The 20,059-nt window shown below is 34.6% G+C and overlaps 1 protein-coding gene across 7 annotated transcripts in view; it reads left to right on the top strand.

Annotated features, from left to right (window-relative positions):
- The window catches only part of LOC106867662 (uncharacterized), a 91,940-nt gene that overhangs the window by 55,352 nt on the left and 16,529 nt on the right, over window positions 1–20,059 (top strand). For all 7 annotated transcript variants that reach the window (XM_014912596.3, XM_052972759.2, XM_089364204.1 and 4 more), the window contains one exon: window positions 8,348–9,692. In XM_014912596.3, the coding sequence (XP_014768082.1) occupies window positions 8,348–9,692 (1,345 nt within the window). The remainder of the gene's footprint in view (window positions 1–8,347; window positions 9,693–20,059) is intronic.

Raw genomic sequence — 20,059 nt, 5'->3', positions numbered from 1 at the left:
GAAAGATGAGATAATTATGGTGACAATACCTTTTGATTCTCTGTTTATTAAGGTTAAACAAAAATATCAATAACAACTACTACACATGCCTTACCTTACAGCCTTTAGGTGTAGACTCTTGTTGACATAATTTCAGGCTATAATCAATTGGATCACTGACTTATTTTAGTGTGTTATTGTTATTTAATTAACCCCAGAAAGATATAACATTAAAATGACCCTGACAGAACTTGAAACTATGAGATTCAAAACCTATTCCATTTTTTTTTTCCTGGTACTTTATTTTAATTCAGAATGGTAAACTGTTCCCATGATCCTTTGTGCCTCAGAGATTGGTGAGAGAAGGAAAGAGAGAAAGGTGTCCTCAAACTTGAGACCTGATCCAGATACTTGCAATAGACTGCATTCCACTAAAGGCACCCAAGGTACTTGGTAGTAGTATTTTGTCACCTGGGTGGTGGATTACGTTCCTGCCGAAGTAGGCTATGGCAGGATTTGAGCTCTTAAGGCAAAAAGCTGGAACATATACCAATCCAGTGTTCTTACAGCTCTGCCAATCACCCACTCTGGATTGGAACTTTTTTATCAACCTTGAAAAGATATGTGAAGTTGACATAGGTAGAGTTTGAACTCAGAGTCAGAACAAATACCATAATGTGTTCTGTCTGACTTTCTAATGGCTCAGCCAATAACTCTGAGCCAATATCTTTCCCTTATCTAAATCACTGTAGTTAATTACTAATTAGAAGTACTAATGTTGTAAGGAAAAGACAAAATTTGCTCAATGACTAAGATTGTTTTAATCATTTTAGTGAGTACAGAGAAAAGACAACTCTGGGCATATTTTTATCTTAATAGATCTCAGCAAAGCATAGACTTCACTGTACTTGCTGAAATTGTGATTTAAGAATCATTATATGATGTGAGAATCATTATATCATTGTATGTGGGTAGGCAGATATTTTAAGAAATAAATCATTGAGGTCAATTATCCACTAATATCATCTACTTGAAAAACAATAGTTAAGTTAGTGTTGACATATTTAATGGAGGCAGCAATCAAAATGATTAAAATGATATTACTCAATAGGTTAAAATTTTCTATAGCTCAGCACATTTTTGATGCTCATTACAGAAAAATAAAAGAGAATCTTCAAATATTAAGAGTTAGTTTTCTCTAAATATATACTTCCTTTTAAAGGAAATATTGTTTAAAATCAGACCACTTACCAGAAACCCAATCATATAAGAACTAACCTATAGGAGATTTTCTAAGATTTTATTGGATTAATTAAAATTCTTATTCTAACTGCTGCTGCTGCTCTTATTGCAAATATTGCATTAGCATTAAGTACACAGACTTATTGACATTGAGTGTATGCTTAGTTTCTAATCAATACCATCAAGCATAATAAGAGCATTCATTATTCAACATTCAACTTAACTCATTATCTAATAAACTGACAAAATGCAGTGTGTGGGAGAATTTAGATTAATATCATGTTAAAAGAAGAATCCAGTTTGTAATTTAAGATGTCATTAATATTCCTTCACAATAATTACACTTATCTTCTGATTTTCACTTCTTTGTAAACATAATAATAAGCTATTTCTGACAAGCCATATTCTGTATCCATCCATCTATTTATATATATATATATATATATATATATATATATATATATATATATGTAATATAATATGTGACAATTATTCTGTTGCCATGATAAAACTCGAAGTTTTGGATGTCAGAGTAAGAGTAAAAGAGTATATATATATATATATATATATATATATACATACACGCACACATATATATATATATATATATATATATATATATATATGCATTAAACATGAATAATTACAGAGGTATCAAGTTGTTGGATCAGGTAATGAAAAAAGCCTTTGACAGGTTCCCCGATCCCTTATCTGGCGGAAACTAGGGATAGATGAGTGGTTAGTGAGAGCTGTACAAGCCATGTACAGGGATGTCAGTTATCAAGGCAATCATGCCTTGATAACTGATGAGATGCCAGAGCAGATTTCCACCCCAACATCTGAAACTCAGAGTTTTATTATGGCAACCGAATAATTGTCACATATTATATTACAGATAAATTCCTCTATTTACATAATATTGAGGTCTCATTCATTCTTTTGTTGTCATACCATTACTATTAATATATAAGCACCCACTACACTCTCTGAGTGGTTGGCATTAGGAAGGGCATCCAGCTGTAGAAACTCTGCTAAATCAGATTGGAGCCTGGTGTAGCCATCTGGTTTCACCAGTCCTCAGTCAAATCGTCCAACCCATGCTAGCATGGAAAGCGGACGTTAAACGATGATGATGATGATGATGATGATAGATATATAATACATGTATGTATATGACAGAGTATGGTCTGATGGTTAGGATGTCGCACTCATGATTGCAAGATCATGGTTTAAATTCCCAGAATGGCAGTGCATTTGTGTTCTTGAGCAAACTACTTCATTTCATGTTGCTCCAGTCCATTCAGTTGTAGATGGGTAACTCTGCCATGGACTGGTATTCTGCTCAGGGAGAATGTTGGCCTGCCTGTCAGGGTGACACAATGCAAAGAAGCACATTGAGACAATGACATGTAACAACAGCTGATAGTCTGATCAATACAGTGATATATATATATATATATATATATAGATATATACACATGCATACTTACATACATTCACATACATATGTGTGTGTGTGTGTTATTTAGTTACTGTTACTCATTATGGCTAAGACTATATATAAATATACAAAATATTACAGGGGTGGTGTAATAATATATGTATATTAAAGGTTGATGAATTGCCAGAGTCATCACAACATTGGCCCTTTAAGTTCTATATTCAAACCACACTGAGGCCAACTCTACCTTTTGTCCTCCTTAGATCAATAAGTTCCAGCCAAGTACTACAGTCAATACAATTGACTGTTCTTCCTCCACCACCACCACCACCACCACCACCAATTTGTGGTCTTGTGCCTATGTAAGAAATCAATATGTATAATTGGCAAAAGTTGTGTGGGTGGAGATAGTTTTCTAAATGATTCACTTAGCTTTAAATGAACCTAATTTCATGTTCTATTCTATGGTTCTTATCTTAGATATGATTACATTATTGAAAATCATGTCCTTAGATTTCCTCGTGCCCCATTCCTGAAAATAGCATTAATCAATTCACAGAGGTGGTAATTTGGCAGAATCATTAGCAGGCCAAGCAAAAAATGCTTAGTAGCATTTCGTCCATCCTTATGTTCTGAGTTCAAATTTCACTGAGGTCAACTTTGTCTTTCATCCTTTCAGGGTTGATGAAATAAGTAGCAGTTGAGTACTGGGGGTGATGTAATCAGCTTATCCCCTCCTCTAAGATTGCTGGCCTTGTACCAGTATTTGGAACCAATATTAATCAATTCTCTATAAGGTAAATTTAATAGCCCTTTGCAAGATAATAAAGGGATTTTTCAATACTAGTACATCAGTAACATATTCCAAATGGGAGGTGACAAATATCTGAAGTGACCAATACTTTGTGTTCATTATTCAGAACCTTATTTATTTATTCTAAACTAAAATTCATAAGTATGGTGATAATCACTGTCATAACATTACATCCCTCAAAAAGGTACATTACTATATTTTCCAGCATACAAGGTGACATAGTATATAGTGAAAACGTGTAGCGTAAACATTCAAACATTGTCACTATCTTTCCAAATCCTGCTGCATTTCACATGGAATTTTTGGTCCTTCTAAGTTGTCTTGGTGTATAAGTCAACCTACTGTTTTTTTGGCTGTAAAGTTTGGTCAACTTATGCCAAAAAATTATGGTAATATGCTTCATTCAATAATCTAACTTGGAAAAAGTTTGTGGGTGAATGATTAGTGTTAAAAAGTGTTTTAATCATACTTGTTATCACAATTTACATAAATATCTAAATAATTAATTTGCAGATCTAACTAACCTACATCATTGTGTAAAATGTAAAGCATTGCAAAAATGTAAAAGAAAATCATAAATTATAAGCCACCTATATACAATCTACAACAGTATTCTTTCACAGAATCATTATCTGCTTTTCTTTGGATTTTGTTTAACTGAGTAGTTCCCAAATTATTTCAGGCTGTTGCCCCCTTGGCACCCAGGCCACATTCCTAGTGCCCCCCACAACTCACCACCACAAACATAGATCACTTTCTGTAGCAAATTCAAAACAACTGTATTTCGCAAATAAAGCTTAACCCATTATTTTAGAAGTTTTTTTTTACATACATCGCCCCCTTTTGACCACCTCATTATCACCCGACTTTCCTTCAACGCCCCCACCTGGATCTTTCCACTGTCCTCCTCCCCCTTGGGGGGGGGGGGGGGCACCTACTTTCAGAATCCCTCATTCAATCCTTTTAATATTAACCCACCCAAAACTGCCGCTGGACCTATGAGACAAACTTTATTTTAAACTACTTGGTGTTTGGATTAGCAGCAGCAGAAACTCTCCAACTGTTGGGGAAAGCAACTCTCCAATTGTTGGTTGTGGTCATTGTGACATATGTTTGAAAGTGATCTAAATTAAGACATTTCATCAAAATATGTTAATTTATGTTTGAGATACCATCTTAATAATTATAAAGCTATTTTGCCAGGTTGAGTCAAAAGTTTTTTTTCATATTTCAAGCTTTGATTAATAGTTCAAGCAAATTACATACAGAAAGCAATTATTTATCAAACTATATCTCTTCATATTGTATTGTCTGTTGCCATCATTGTGCCAGAAGCTTAATTCCACGCTTATACTATTTGGCTGGTTTAGAGGCAAAAATCTCCCTGCACCCATTTTCAACCTCATCCACATTGTTGAACCTCCATCCATGCAAGTAATGAAGCATGGCTTGGAAAAGGTGGTAATCTGACTGTAGGCAGAATAAGGCAACACCATTTCCAGCCCCTCAAATTCCTCAGGTTTGCATATGGTCACATTGGCAGTGTGTGCTGGGGCATTATCATGCTGTAGGAGTACATGTCTTCGATTATCCAATGCTGGATAGCGGGTTTTCAAAGCATCGTTTACTTGCTGCAGTTGTTGAGCGTAAAGGTTAGTATTCATAGCATGACCATCTGTAACAAGCTCAAAGTGAAACACCCACCTCAAAATTCCACCAAACACAACATTACCTTCTGTCCAAACTGCCCTTGTTTGACAACAGCTTCGGAAGCCTAACTGGAATGAAGCCACTGATTTCTCTTAATAAGGTTACAAATATAGATCCATTTTTCATCCACAGTTATAATCTGACACCAAAAACAAGCATTTCGAGGATTTACCAGCAGCTCTTTGCAAATGTTCACACATCATTGAGCCTGATCAGTCAGTTATGAGGAACTTCTCAACTTTGTTTGTTCACAAGGCCAAGCTTATGGAGGTGTCAGTTAACGGTGCTTTGTAAAGGACCAAGTTCTGCTAACAATGTATAATCGCTTGTGATTGGCTGTTATTCAACCATTTCAAACAAGGCCTCACCTTCCACAACAGACAGTCTCCCTAACTTTGGTTTGTCTTCAAGGTTGGTCTCCCTTCCTTGAAACATCTTAACCAGTTTTGTGCCACATGTTCATTGACAGGTACTGGCATTTCCACATCATTAATTTCTTTTGCCACTGTCCTTGCAATCAGTTCTTTTTTCCACAGGTTGCATAAAATGACTCTAATTGCATATTTTTCACCACTGATTATCAAAGCTGTAAAATAAAGAATAAACAACTAATGTTTCTAGGTTATATATGTAAACAAAGACTAAACAACTCAGAAATAATTAAACAAATTGTATCAAATTAATGATATAATACAAGTTGCTAAAAACTATCAGTGAAAATTTGAAAAAAAAAACCTTTCAACTCAACTTCATACAAACTTCTTTAATTTCAAAATTAACTGAAACAAGGACAGCATATTTTGACAAAAATATGGTAACTAATGAGTTAAAATTCATCTGTTTGGAGATTTTTTTTATCCTTAATTGTAGCTACTCTGTCTTTATATTTGGCCTTTTGTCCCAGAAAAAAAGATTAACTTGTACAAAAAGGTTTGATTCATAAAGTATAACAGTATGAATTAATATAAAAGATTTCATTGTTTTATTTGTAAGCTAAAGGGTGATGAGAGCTCGTCAAGACAGTAGATTATTAGACTAAATACTTAGTAGTATTTAATTTCATTTACCTTGCTTCTGCATTGAAATCTTGCCAGTTTGATTCATCTTTTAACTCCTCTTGGTCAATGAAATAAGTTTAACCCAACTCAACATGCCCCCTTAAAAAGCTGGCTTTATGCCTAATTAGAATGTTAAGTGTCTCAGCCAAGAATACAGTACTATTGCTGTATTACTGACAAGATATAGCCCCATGGCAGATAGACTAGCTTTCTATTGGCTTGGCCAGGTGTAACTTAAAGGAAATGTTAAAGAGTCACCAAACCACATGTATGAAATGAGCTTCTATACATTTATAACCAATTTACAATGAGAACATATGTTCTTAATCAGAATTTTCACATTTTTCCTTATATTACTGCTTTTTAAGTAATATATATTTTCTCAACCTTTTATTCCTCATTGATCTATATCTACACTTTTGATTAATATTTATATCCTTAAGGTGCATGGCTTAGTAGTTAGAGTATCAGGTTCACAATCATGAGGTAGCGAGTTTGATTCCTGGACTGGGCTGTGTTGTGTTCTTGAGAAAGACACTTTATTTCACATTGCTCCATTTGACTCAGCTGTAGAAATGAGTTGCAACTTCACTGGTGCCAAGCTGTATTGGCCTTTGCCTTTCTCTTGGATAACATTGGTAGCGTGGAGTGGGGAGGCTAATATGCATGGGAAACTGCTGGTCTTCCATAAACAACCTTGTCCGGACTTGTGCCATGGAGGGGAACTTTCTAGGTGCAATCCCATGACTAGGTGCAATTCATGACCAAAGGGGATCTCTACCCTTTATCTTTTATTTTAGAAGCTTTTTTTCATGTATTATATGTTACATGTGTGTGTGCATGCATGCGTGCGTGTGTAAAAAAGAGGTGATAAGAAACTCTCAAGAGAGTTAAACAGCAGGTCTTCAGAGAAGAAACCCTGCTCAAGCAAATGATTCAGCCCTTAACTTTTTACACTGTAATGGAGCCAGGCCACATCCAGTTCATGATTCTTGGGTGCCCTTCTGCTGACACTTTTTTGATTACTTGGAATTAAACCACTTAGAGATTTCATCTAGTTGTAACTTCTCTCTCTTGACTCAGCTTTTAAACTTAAACTTAAAGAAAAAAATAACATTTGTGTGTGTATAAAAGAAAAGTGAACTGAGAGATAAAGTATATTTTAATGCCTTAAACATTTAATATGCATGGTTATTTTATGAATGTGACATAAAATATTGCCTGCATACTGTTTTGGAGATATTTTTTAATATGCCTGAAATATTCTTTCAAATTCAATTTCAAGAAAAAAACTTAACTTTTAGATATTCATTGCTGTTTCTAATACATTTTTTAAATGACAACAGCCTAAATATTTGAGTAAATTTATATAAATAAATAAATATATTGAATATTTCTCAAATGCTAAGAACAATTTTTTAAAAAATTGTGTGTTTTTGTTACTCAAAAGATATAAATTTTTTCAATTTTTGTAATATATATTAAAGATTTCATATATATGTATGGATGTATATATGTATATGGGCATCTACTGCATGTCAGAAGCATTGTGTTCCTCAAATTCTTACTGTAGCAGGAAATTTAATTTCCTTTTGACATCTACATATCATTGAAGTCAATGAAAAAGAAGTTTCAAGATTACAGAATACATTGCTACAGTAGAATTTTTCAGGAATAACATGGGGGTTTGCACATTCGCGCATGCGCATGCATGTGCACACACACACAAGTAAATGAACAAACAAAAGAAAACAGTATTCAGTATATATTACTCCCTCTATCTATCTCTCTCTCTCTCTCCCTTTGTTTTCTTTTCTTTCCATCTCCCTTATACTTGTCTCTCCCTTTCTCGTCTTCTCTTTCTATTTCCCTTTTCTTGTCTCTACCCCTCTCCTTCATCTCATTTTTTTCTGAAGAACTAATATCAAAAACATCAACATATTCCATGCACATTTCAAGCTTTAAACTAATACCGTGTTCATCATAATTTGTTCTTTCTGTATTGTTTTTTAAATGTTATGACTTGATTCTATATATATTTGTTAATGTCATTAAGGTAACTAGAAATAAGAATTCTAATTCATATATAACTTTTTGTTTCAGCTCACTGGTCCCACTCTAATACTAACATGGATACCAAATACAACATTAAAAAGAAATCCACGTAGCATTGAAAATAGTCCTAACCGTTCTGCTATTTGCAGTCCAAAGTCAAGTCCAAGACGAACTCCAAAACAAGATTATGCCCGTTCAGACAATCTGACCACTCCGTCTCCAAGTGTCTCTCCTCGTAATTCCTTAGCATCAATAGGAAGTGAACAATCTCTATGGATTGAGCAACGTCAAAGATCACGACGAGATGACAGCAGTTTTTGCTCAGAAATTTCAATTGGGTCTCGGGAAGAAATCAGTGACTATGATTCCTACCGAGAAAAATTTGGACCCAGTAATAAATCACAAACGGATTCTGGTCTAGGCACTGATTGGGATCATGCAAGTGGACAATCTGCTCCAAACAATGAGAAGGTAACGTCAAATATACGTATAAGATCTTATAAAGTTGGGGTTAATGTCAATGACTTGACCAAAGAAAACAAGAAGAATATTGATTCTGCTGATTCTTATTCCAAGTCTTCAAAATATGACAGTTCTTCAACTGAAAGTGAAGGCATTACCCCTGAAGAACAGTTGGCAGCAATGCTAAAGAAGAATAAGGTCTATAGAAAATCTCGCGAGTGTCTTGGATCCAATCACTCGCTTAGTATTGAAATGGAAGGAGATAATCTTGTTGTTGTTAAGGAAGATAGCAAGCTTAACCTGAATATTCCAGAAAGTAATAAAAAAAGTGATATTGAAAGTTCCCCATCAACTGACTTTGATCAGACAAGCATTAGCTCTGATTCATCTGACCCAAGTCCCACAGGGGAACATTATCGATTAATGGTTGGTGAACTTCGAAGGAAATGTGCTGAACTCAATGACAGGCTCAATGAATCCATGACAAATGGGAATAATGACTTAATACAAAGTGAGAATGTACCTTCTGCAACACCCAGCCTCAATTCATTTAGCTTAGAAAACCGTTCAGGTGTAGCTGCTGATCCTCCAGTCACCCCACCTCAATCAATAGATCGACTTAACACCAGTGACAATAATATCCAAGACTTGTCGATATCAACACCTGATATTGAAGTCACACGATTCCGTTTATCATCTTCATCCACATCCACATCTGGTCCTGATTCACATCCACCTACTCCTTATTTATCACCAGACCATTCCTTACCCTCTTCACCAAGGCAGCAACAAGATTCATTGTCTGGAAGCAGTTCTTGCTCATTAGCACATAATCTTTCATTCCCAGAAAATTCAGTTTCCTATGTATCAAAGAGGAAAGAAAAACGCAGCCCCAAAGAGCAAATTTGTGGTGTATTCTCCGTTGACCTCGGTATGTACTGTTGAACTTTCTAAAAGTTTTATATTTTGTGTCACAAAGTATTTATGGAAATGCACAAATGCACACTAACAAATATGCATGTATATATATCTACTTACTCGCATACACATATATACACGTATGATATACTTGAAAGTGCATGGCTTAGTGGTTAGAGTATTCAGGTTAGGAGTTTGATTCCCAGTTTATGCTCAGAAATTTCAATTGGGTCTCAGGAAGAATTCAGTGACTATGATTCCTACCAAGAAAAATTTGAACCCATTAATAAATCACAAACGGATTCTGGTCTAGGCACTGATTGGGATCATGCAAGTGGATAATCTGCTCCAAACAATGAGAAGGTAACATCAAATATACGTATAAGATCTTATAAAGTTGTTGCAGTACTCAGATGTTATCTCAGGTCAAGAAACTGCAGTCGGTGGTCTTGCAACAATGTGTACGCATTATGTATATGATGCATAGATGATTATTTTAATTAAATGTTGCCTCAACTGCATATACCAGGTATATATATATATATATATATATATATATATATATATATATATATATATATATATATGGGGGTGGTGAGTATATGCATTTACAATTACAAATGCTTCTAAGAGAAAGAGAGAGAGTAACAGGGAATTTGTGTATTTGCAAAACTAATTGTTAAGATACAAGGTGGAATAACTTTAAAAACAAACAAACAACTAATAACAGAGTCATTTTAACTTAGCTGCATACATCCTATTTAGTAATCAGTGAAGTAATCTAAACTCTAATATCAGACAGATAATCATAGTAATTAATTTAGTATTGGCAAAGCTATGTGTACACATTTTCTTTTCGTATTTTTCATCTAATGGCAGTTGTCTATTTTTAAAAGCATTCTTGAGTAGTTGAAAGATAGAAATCTCTACTCTTTGATAAATAACTTTAATAGCATGTATCAAGATTTATATTTCTGAAAGGTTTACCTCCCACTACTAACAAAAAAAAAAGTGAAATAAAATAAAGACATTCTTAAATAGAATAGTTATGATAAGTTTTTCTTTTGTTGTCCCAAGGCATACTCATTTGGTTTTTAACCAGAGTTTCTTTTCTTTTCTTTACTATATATATATATATATATATATATATATATATATATATATATATATATATATATATATATATATATATATATATATATATATATATATATATATATATATATATATTATATATATATATATATATATATATATATGTATGTATATGTATATGTATATATATATATATATATATATATATATATGTGTGTGTGTGTGTGTGTGTGTGTGTGTGTGCAGGCGTGGCTGTGTGGTAAGAAGCCTGCTTCAAAACCACACGGTTCTGGGTTCAGTCCCACTGTATGGCTCCTTAGGCAAGTGTCCTTCTGCTATAGTCTCAGGCCAATCAGAGCCTTATGAGTGAATTTGGTAAACAAAAAACAAAACAAAGCCTGTCGTGTGTGTGTGTGTGTGTGTGTAAACAATATTTGTACATGACTAGCATTCTTATGAAAATTGAAAAATGTTTATTACATTTTTAGCTTCAGCTCACTTCATCCATGGGTGTGGTTAAGAAGTTTGTTTCTCACTCACACAGCTTTAAGTTCAACCTCACCTTGGGCACGTTTCTTCCACTAAAGCCTTGGGTATGGTAGGAGACATTTGTGAGTGAAAATGGGCAACTGGAAGCTATGGATGACCATCTGATGGTCAGTTTCTTAGCTGGTAGACCTAATCCATCAGCCATTTTAGCACCACTGCTTGGCTCCTAAGTTAGGTGCTTTTCATAGAGTCCAGTCTGGTGCAATGGTTCAGACCACATCTCTGTTTGTGGATATCAAAATCTTCCTCCTTTCCCCTCACCAGTTTAAGGAGACTCTGCAAAAAATTCTTAAGCATTGCTTTACTCTTCTTATGGCTAATCTCTAAAACAAAAATTATTTTAAAGGACAGTTGCCAGGATCAGATAACTGTCCTTTTCACTATCACACACTCACCTCATCCCATCAAATCCTTTAATATTTTCTACCCTAATTATCAAATCTTAAAAAATGTAAGAACCAGTTAGTAACCACACATCTAATGACCATAACTCATAACAAACTCTTGATAACATGAAGAACTACAAATGGAATAAATGAACATCATTCTGCTTATTTTATATACGAGGGGGTACCCAAAAGAAACCAGAATTTTGCAGTGCTATTTTACTCACTTAGTTTTACATGTTTATATGTCCAGACGCGTTTTCCACTGTTTGAATTGGTGCTGGGACTCCTGCAAAGTGGTGCCTTTAATACCTCCATCATTTTTTTTTTCTTCACCTCTTCCACATCTGCAAATTCCATAGCACCATCTTTCATCACCAGTGATGACCGGATCAACTTCCAACTGTTCTTTCAGTTCACAACACGCATTCAGTCGTGACTGCTTTTGATCTTCCGTGAGCAAGCAAGGCACAAATTTTGCTGCACCTCTTCTCATTCACAATTCCTCACTCAAAATTCATTGTTAGGAGCTCCCGGATACACCAGTCATACCAACAAGTTTGTCAGTTGTTCAGTGATGGTCCTCCAAGATCAGTTCATGAATTTTCATTTGTTCGGGTGGTTGACAGTTGCTCTGAACAAGGTTGGTCTTCAAGCAACAAGTGACTATTCCTGAAGTGTAGAAACCACTCATAAACTTGTATTTTGCTCATGGTAGTGTCCTTGTAGGCTAATCTGATTTGCCTTTCAGCCTTCTGACGGTTATATAATTGTTCAATTTAACTGATTATTATTAATCCTGCTCAGTAAAATTATAGCAATCTGAGAAATGATTATTTTGATTGTTAACAGCACCAGATGTGCATTTTCAAACCTTTCAATTTTGGAATAAATAGTGAAACAGGTGTAACCAGCATTTTTCCTTTGTTTTGTATTGCTTTGAGATGACAAGATAAACAAGCAAAGAGACATTTTTCACAATGTTTAATTCAATAAATTATTTTACTGACTCTATAATATTGCCAGCATTAGGCAAGCAACAAAGATTACTGTAGTTTACAACTTGAAATACTCGAAAGGCATTCAGTAATAATGATGCTATCTGATTAGTATGATTATATGTGAAACTGTTTCATATTTGTATTTAATATTCAGAATGTAGCCCCTTAGCCATATTTTTCATATTCTAATCAGCATTACTATAATTCATGCATTCATTCATTCATATATATATATATATACAAGAATAAGGGCAGGGAATCGTCAATTAATAATAGAATTAATAGAATTAATAATTAACAATTTTGCCAAAATTGTTAATTATTAATTCTATTATTAATTGACGATTCCCTGCCCTTATTCTTGTATATTTTATATTTGATATCTCTAAGTTAGATGGTTAAACCGTAATCCCTCCACAAGAGGACATCTTTTCATACGGGACTATTTGTGACGCACAGGGAATAGATTTCTTTGGGGTGAGATGCCTGAACTCACTGGCCGATGAATTCGTAAGTGCCTTTCTTATCGTTGATTTTTGGTGTCGCATGGCCAAAAATTACCGTGAATTTTTTTAGAGACACTTTCAAATTTATCAGAATATTTGGACTGAAGATTGGAATAGTGAAATTTTCATTCGCTTAACCATGAAACGATTTGTATCCAATTAACTAAAGACTTGTTTTGTTTACACTTTTCCCTCCGTTTTTTTTGTTCTATGTGTGCCATAAATATCGCCATCCGTTTAGAGAAAAATTTGTAGTTTAGAATCAGTAGTTCTTTGACTGCTATTTCTAAATTTTCAGTATGTTGGAGAAGCAACTCAATGCTAATCCCTGTATATTTATAATGATAAATGGTTTTACCGATAAAGGTTTTTTCATACTGAACTACTTGGCAAAATTGTTAATTATTAATTCTATTATTAATTGACGATTCCCTGCCCTTATTCTTGTATATTTTATATTTGATATCTCTAAGTTAGACGGTTAAACCGTAATCCCTCCACAAGAAGACATCTTTTCATACGGGACTATTTGTGACGCACATGGAATAGATTTCTTTGGGGTGGGATGCCTGAACTCACTAGCCGATGAATTCGTAAGTGCCTTTCTTATCGTTGATTTTTGGTGTCGCATGGCCAAAAATTACCGTGAATTTTTTTTAGAGACACTTTCAAATTTATCAGAATATTTGGACTGAAGATTGGAATAGTGAAATTTTCATTCGCTTAACCATGAAACGATTCGTATCCAATTAACTAAAGACTTGTTTTGTTTACGCTTTTCCCTCCGGTTTTTTGGTTCTATGTGTGCCATAAATATCGCCATCCGTTTAGAGAAAAATTTGTAGTTTAGAATCAGTAGTTCTTTGACTGCTATTTCTAAATTTTCAGTATGTTGGAGAAGCAACTCAATGCTAATCCCTGTATATTTATAATGATATATATATATATAGATAGATATAGATATAGATATGTATATTATATATTTTTTTCTCTCCTTGTTTCTCTCTTTGTTTCTTTCTGTGTTCCTTTCTGTTGAAGAGCATAGGCTCGAAACGTTAAAGACTTTCTCTATTCCCGAGCATTATACTAATACATCCATTTGTTGTTTACACCACCTGTCTTCGTCTGTTGTTTTTTCGTGAATTCTCCCTATAGATATGTATGTATATGGAGATGAAACCCAGGGTAACTCCATACGCCAGCCATAACTATCTTTATTTAATTATACACACACACTCACACTCACACACATTCACACACACACACACACACACACACACACACACACACACGAACATACACACACATATATATGTATATTATATCACTGTAGCACTCTGACTATCAAATGTTGATACACACCACTGTTCACAATGTACTTCCTCGCATTATTGCAGCTTTCAAATAATGCCACCCTGCTGGCATATATATATATATTTATATATATATATATATATATATATATATATATATATATATATATATATATATATATATATACATACATATACATGCATACATACATACATACATACATCATCATCATCGTTTAACGTCCGCTTTCCATGCTAGCATGGGTTGGACGATTTGACTGAGGGCTGGTGAAACCGGATGGCAACACCAGGCTCCAATCTAATTTGGCAGAGTTTCTACAGCTGGATGCCCTTCCTAACGCCAACCACTCAGAGAGTGTAGCATACGTATATATATATATATATATATACTGATCATTTGCCAACTCAGTAGAATATGTTTTGCTGAAAAGATCTAATAAGACCAAAGCATATCCATTGCTTTCACCAGTTGGCTTTACAGATTCACTCATCTTTTACTTGTTTCATTCATTTGACTGCAGCCATATTGGAGCACTATGTTGAAGGATTTTAATCAAATAAATCAACTCCAGCATTTATTCTTTTAAAGCCTAGTACGTACTCTATCGGTGTATTTTGCTGAATTGCTAAGTTACAGGGACATAAACAAACTGATACTGGTTGTCAAGCAATGGTGGGGAGGACAAATGCAACAACAAATATACTCTCTCGCTTTCTCTCTCTCTCTCTCTCTCTCTCTCTCTCTCACCCATACACACACACACACACACACACATGTACACACACACACACACTCATGTGCGTGCACACACACATATATGATGGCCTTCTTTCAGTTTCCATCCACCAGATCCATTCATAAGGCTTCGTTCAGCCCAGGACTATGGTAGAAGACACTTGCTGTGGGACTGAACCCTGAACCATGTAGCTGGAAAGCAAATTCATACCACACAGCCTGGTTCTATTTTACTGACTTTTGAGTAAAAGTCAAAACCAGAAGGTTTTGAGCATATGAACATTGAGAGACTGAATATTGCTAGGAATTTAGTTCACAGCTCTTTTAATAGTAGTAATAGTTATATAATAATTAGAACTATTATTTCTATAATTATTATTACATTTCTTTATTCTTTTAGTTTTAGTTGAATGCCAATGATTATATATAATTTTTATATGATTGAGAGTAAATTACAAAATTATTTCACCTTACTTTTATTTGGCCTTTAACTCACATCTGTAACACTTCTCTTGGTAATCATATATGGCTGTTTAGTAGTTTGCTTGTTCACACTCAGAATAAGTGACTTCAGGAAGAAATTTCAGAAGCATAGCTGCAAATAAGTTGAATAGACAACTTAGATTTCAACTGTTCCCTTTCACGCCTGGTTTCTTCAGTAGCTACCAGTACATATTCCTATTGTACACATTATGAAATTCCTTCCAATGTACACTATAACTAAATAGTGTGCATACATATTATACTATGACAAGCTATCATCCTTTTTCTACTACCTCCACAGTGGTATTAATGCCCACCTAGGAGAGCTGCTTTGTATGCATCATCATCATCATCGTTTAACATCTGCTTTCCATGCTAGCATGGGTTGGACGATTTGACTGAGGACTGGTGGACCAGGTGGCTACACCAGGCTCCAATCTGATTTGGCAGAGTTTCTACAGCTGGATGCTCTTCCTAATGCCAACCACTCTGAGAGTGTAGTGGGTGCTTTTACGTGCCACCAGCACGAAGGCCAGTCAGGCGGTACTGGCAACGGCCACGCTCAAAATGGTGTATTTTACGTGCCACCAGCACGAAGGCCAGTCAGGCGGTACTGGCAACGGCCACGCTCAAAATGGTGTATTTTACATGCCACCTGCACAGTGGAGCCAGTCCACCAGTACTGGCAACGATCTCACTCAAATGTCTTTTCACGTGCCAGGAAGGTGACCGTGCCACTGGCACAAGTGCCTCTTCCCACTTTGTTTTCATTGTCACTAAATAACTTCATTCTTTGATGCACTGTGATATGGTATACGTTGGCTTATCCATTGATGGTATATTACTGTCTGTGAGAACTGAGGTAAACTGCAGAAACAAAAATTGGAGTTTTTCACAACATCCTTGCTGATATTGAACATTACAAGTACATATTTGAAGCAGAGACAAGAAAGACAATCAATGATGGGATTCAAACAACATATATATTACTTGTCAGGCAATTGTATTATCAACTAGCAGAAATACCCGGCTTTGCCCGGGTTAAAGAGAATAATGAAATCTAAAAACGCTGTCTAGACTACGCAACCCTCAACTGTTAGTAGCTACGATACCATATTTCTACATTAATAACTCTCCAATCCATGCCAGCATGGAACATAGACATTAAGTGGAATGCCAGTCTCTCATCTAGGAGGGCCTTGAAATCAATATTGCCAACTGGGGACTATGTGTGTCGTAGTGATAATAAAAAGACCCAAAGGAGGTCTGCAACGAAATAATTTTACTCAACACTTTACAAGTGAATCAGTGGAGGCAAAGATGCGTCTCATTTACGTGACAATTTATGCACCACATTGCAGAAATCACAATGAAAGTATATCTGAAAGGGTAGTCTTACACTGTTGTACCGTTGAATTACAAATAATGCTCATCTGTTATGTTCGGGTTAAAATTTCATCAACATCAAAAATATATGAATTTTCATGGGAGTTATGGCCGTTATACATAGAATATAATTTCCAAATTTCATAAAGATCCGTTCAGTACTTTTGACGTAGTTTTGGATAAGAAAACAAATGACTAATGTGTGTGTTTGTGTGCATGTGTTTGTGTGTGATGGGTGTATATATGTATAGATATCTATGCATGTATATATATGTATATATGTGTACATATTACATGTACATCTATATATATATATACGTCTACACATGTGTATACATATACATGTATGCATATAGATCTATATCTATATATATATATCTATGTATATACGTGTACATATACATGTATATGTATACATATACATCTCTTTCTCTCTCTTTCTCTCTTTCTCTCTCTCTGAAAGTATCGAAATGTGATTGTTTCAGTTAGTGGAATAACGTGTACATATACATCTATATGTATACATATACATCTCTCTCTCTCTTTCTCTCTTTCTCTCTTTCTCTCTTTCTCTCTCTCTCTCTCTCTTTCTCTCTTTCTCTCTCTCTCTCTCTCTTTCTCTCTTTCTCTCTCTCTCTGAAAGTATCTGTCATTACAGTATCGAAATGTGATTGTTTCAGTTAGTAGAATAGTTTCATTTTTAAAGTGAAAGTATTTGACATTAGTGTTTTTGTTTCACTTTTGACACGTAATACTTAAATAGTGGAGGAGATATTATGTTGCTGTGGGCTCGAACTCTGGAAGAAGTTAAAATTTTTTTTTGACTAAAACACAACTGGAACCCTAAGTAAGGCATCTGTAAAATTTGAATGAAATTGGTTGCGTAGTTCTCGAGTTTTGGGGATTCACACAGACAGACAGACAGACAGACAGACACACATTCTCATTTTTATATATATAGATTACAGTCTACCTGTTATCCCATCTCTTCAAATTAGGTATTATAACTTGTTTCTGTTATTTTAACTGTACTATTTTTTTCTATCTCCACAAAGTAATTTGTAAGTCACTTAATATTAGCAGAAGAATTTAGTGTTTAATGTAGGGACATGTACTAACCTCAGTTCACAATATTGTAATTATTCCTAAAAAATCAAATTATAACAGGCATTACTTATTTTAGAGATATCTATTTTGAATAGTCTATTACAGATGGTTTCTGAAGCCCTTACCAGCCTCAATTACTAAGCACATAGTTATGATTTTACATATAACTCTTGATAACTTATAGTATCATAGATATACAAGTATATGAATATATAAGGATATGATAAAATATATGATTGGCATGTAAAAAGCACCATTTGAACGTTGGGCCTCATGGAACCGGTAGCATGTAAAAAGCACCCACTACACTCTCAAAGTGGTTGGCATTAGGAAGGGTGTCCAGCCACAGAAACCTTGCCAAATCAGATTGGAACCTGGTGCTGCCCCCAGCTTACCAGCTTTCAATCAAGCCATCCAACCCATGCCAGTTTGGAAAGTGAATGTTAAACGATGATGATGAATAATGGTTTATAATATTACAACTAAATACCACAAGGTATTTTGCCTGACACTGTTAATTCTATACACACACATGCATGCACATGTGCGCACACACCCATACACACACATACATGCACGTGTGCGTGCACACTCATACATACACACATCTTATGGTTTGTGGTTTTCCCAGCTTTATGGCAACCCCTTTAGTGCTGGTAGCACAAAAATGCACCCAGTACACAGTACATGTTGGAAAGTGGTTGGCATTAGGAAAGGCATCCAGCTGTAGAAACCATGCCAAAGCTGACATTAGAGCATAATGCAGTCTTTGGACCCATTGGATCCTGTCAAAGTATTCACCTCATGCCAGCATAGAACATAGACATTAAAGGATGATAATGATGGAGGGCATAAACTTGAAGGGAGGATTGTAGTCAATGTAATCAACCCAAATGCTTGTCTGATACTTGCATTATTCACCCCTGAAGGATGAGAACCTAAAATGCTGTATAATAATATGCTATTAGTATTAAGATTTATAAAGAACAGATGTATTAAATATTAATTTTTAACATTGGCTTAAGGCCACAAATTTTAAGATGCACAATCAATTTAAGTAACCACATTCGTTGGCTGGTACTTATTTTATTAAAGCCAAAAGAATGAAAAACAAAACTGAATATAAAGGGAGTAAATAAATAATGCAAAAACATTTTTGCCTGTTGTTCTACAGAATTTGCCATCCGCTGCCCTTTTAATTGCTATCAATAAGGAAAGCAGCAAGCTGGTAGAATGAAATAGGAGGTAGAATTAAATGATGTCATACATTTTTGGTCAAATTGGTAAGGCTTCAAACAAAATACTTACACTATTCAGTTACATTTTGGTCAGTAAGAGTAGCTTAACCTCAGTTCAATATAGCTTTAGATAATTGTGGATATTATATAAATATAGATTATATATTGTCTAAATCCCACTTAAAGGTTATTATCAAAATAACAATGTCACAGCTAAATAATTATTCTTTAGTTTAAACAGTGTAACTTTGTGTAGCCTCTAAATGAAACATCAAAAGCATGAAATATAAAATAAAGAAATGTTTACAGCTTTAAACGAATTACTGAACTGTTGCTTTTCAAGTAAAATATCCTAAAGATTTCCAGATTGAGTGCCATAATAAATCTATTTTGTTTCCCCAATATAGTGTCTTTCTAAGGCATATATTATAATAGACTAAAGTAAAGGACACATGTAAAAAAAACTATTGAATAAAGAATAATTAAATAGCTTTTAGTATTTATTACTTTCAATAAGCACAAACCTGACAACAATTTCACTATATTAAGAAGATTTCTT

This window comes from Octopus bimaculoides, chromosome 1, assembly GCF_046866305.1.
Source record: "Octopus bimaculoides isolate indiv1 chromosome 1, ASM4686630v1, whole genome shotgun sequence".
NCBI classification, from domain to species: Eukaryota; Metazoa; Mollusca; class Cephalopoda; order Octopoda; family Octopodidae; genus Octopus; species Octopus bimaculoides.
This window is presented reverse-complemented; position numbering and strand designations above follow the sequence as displayed.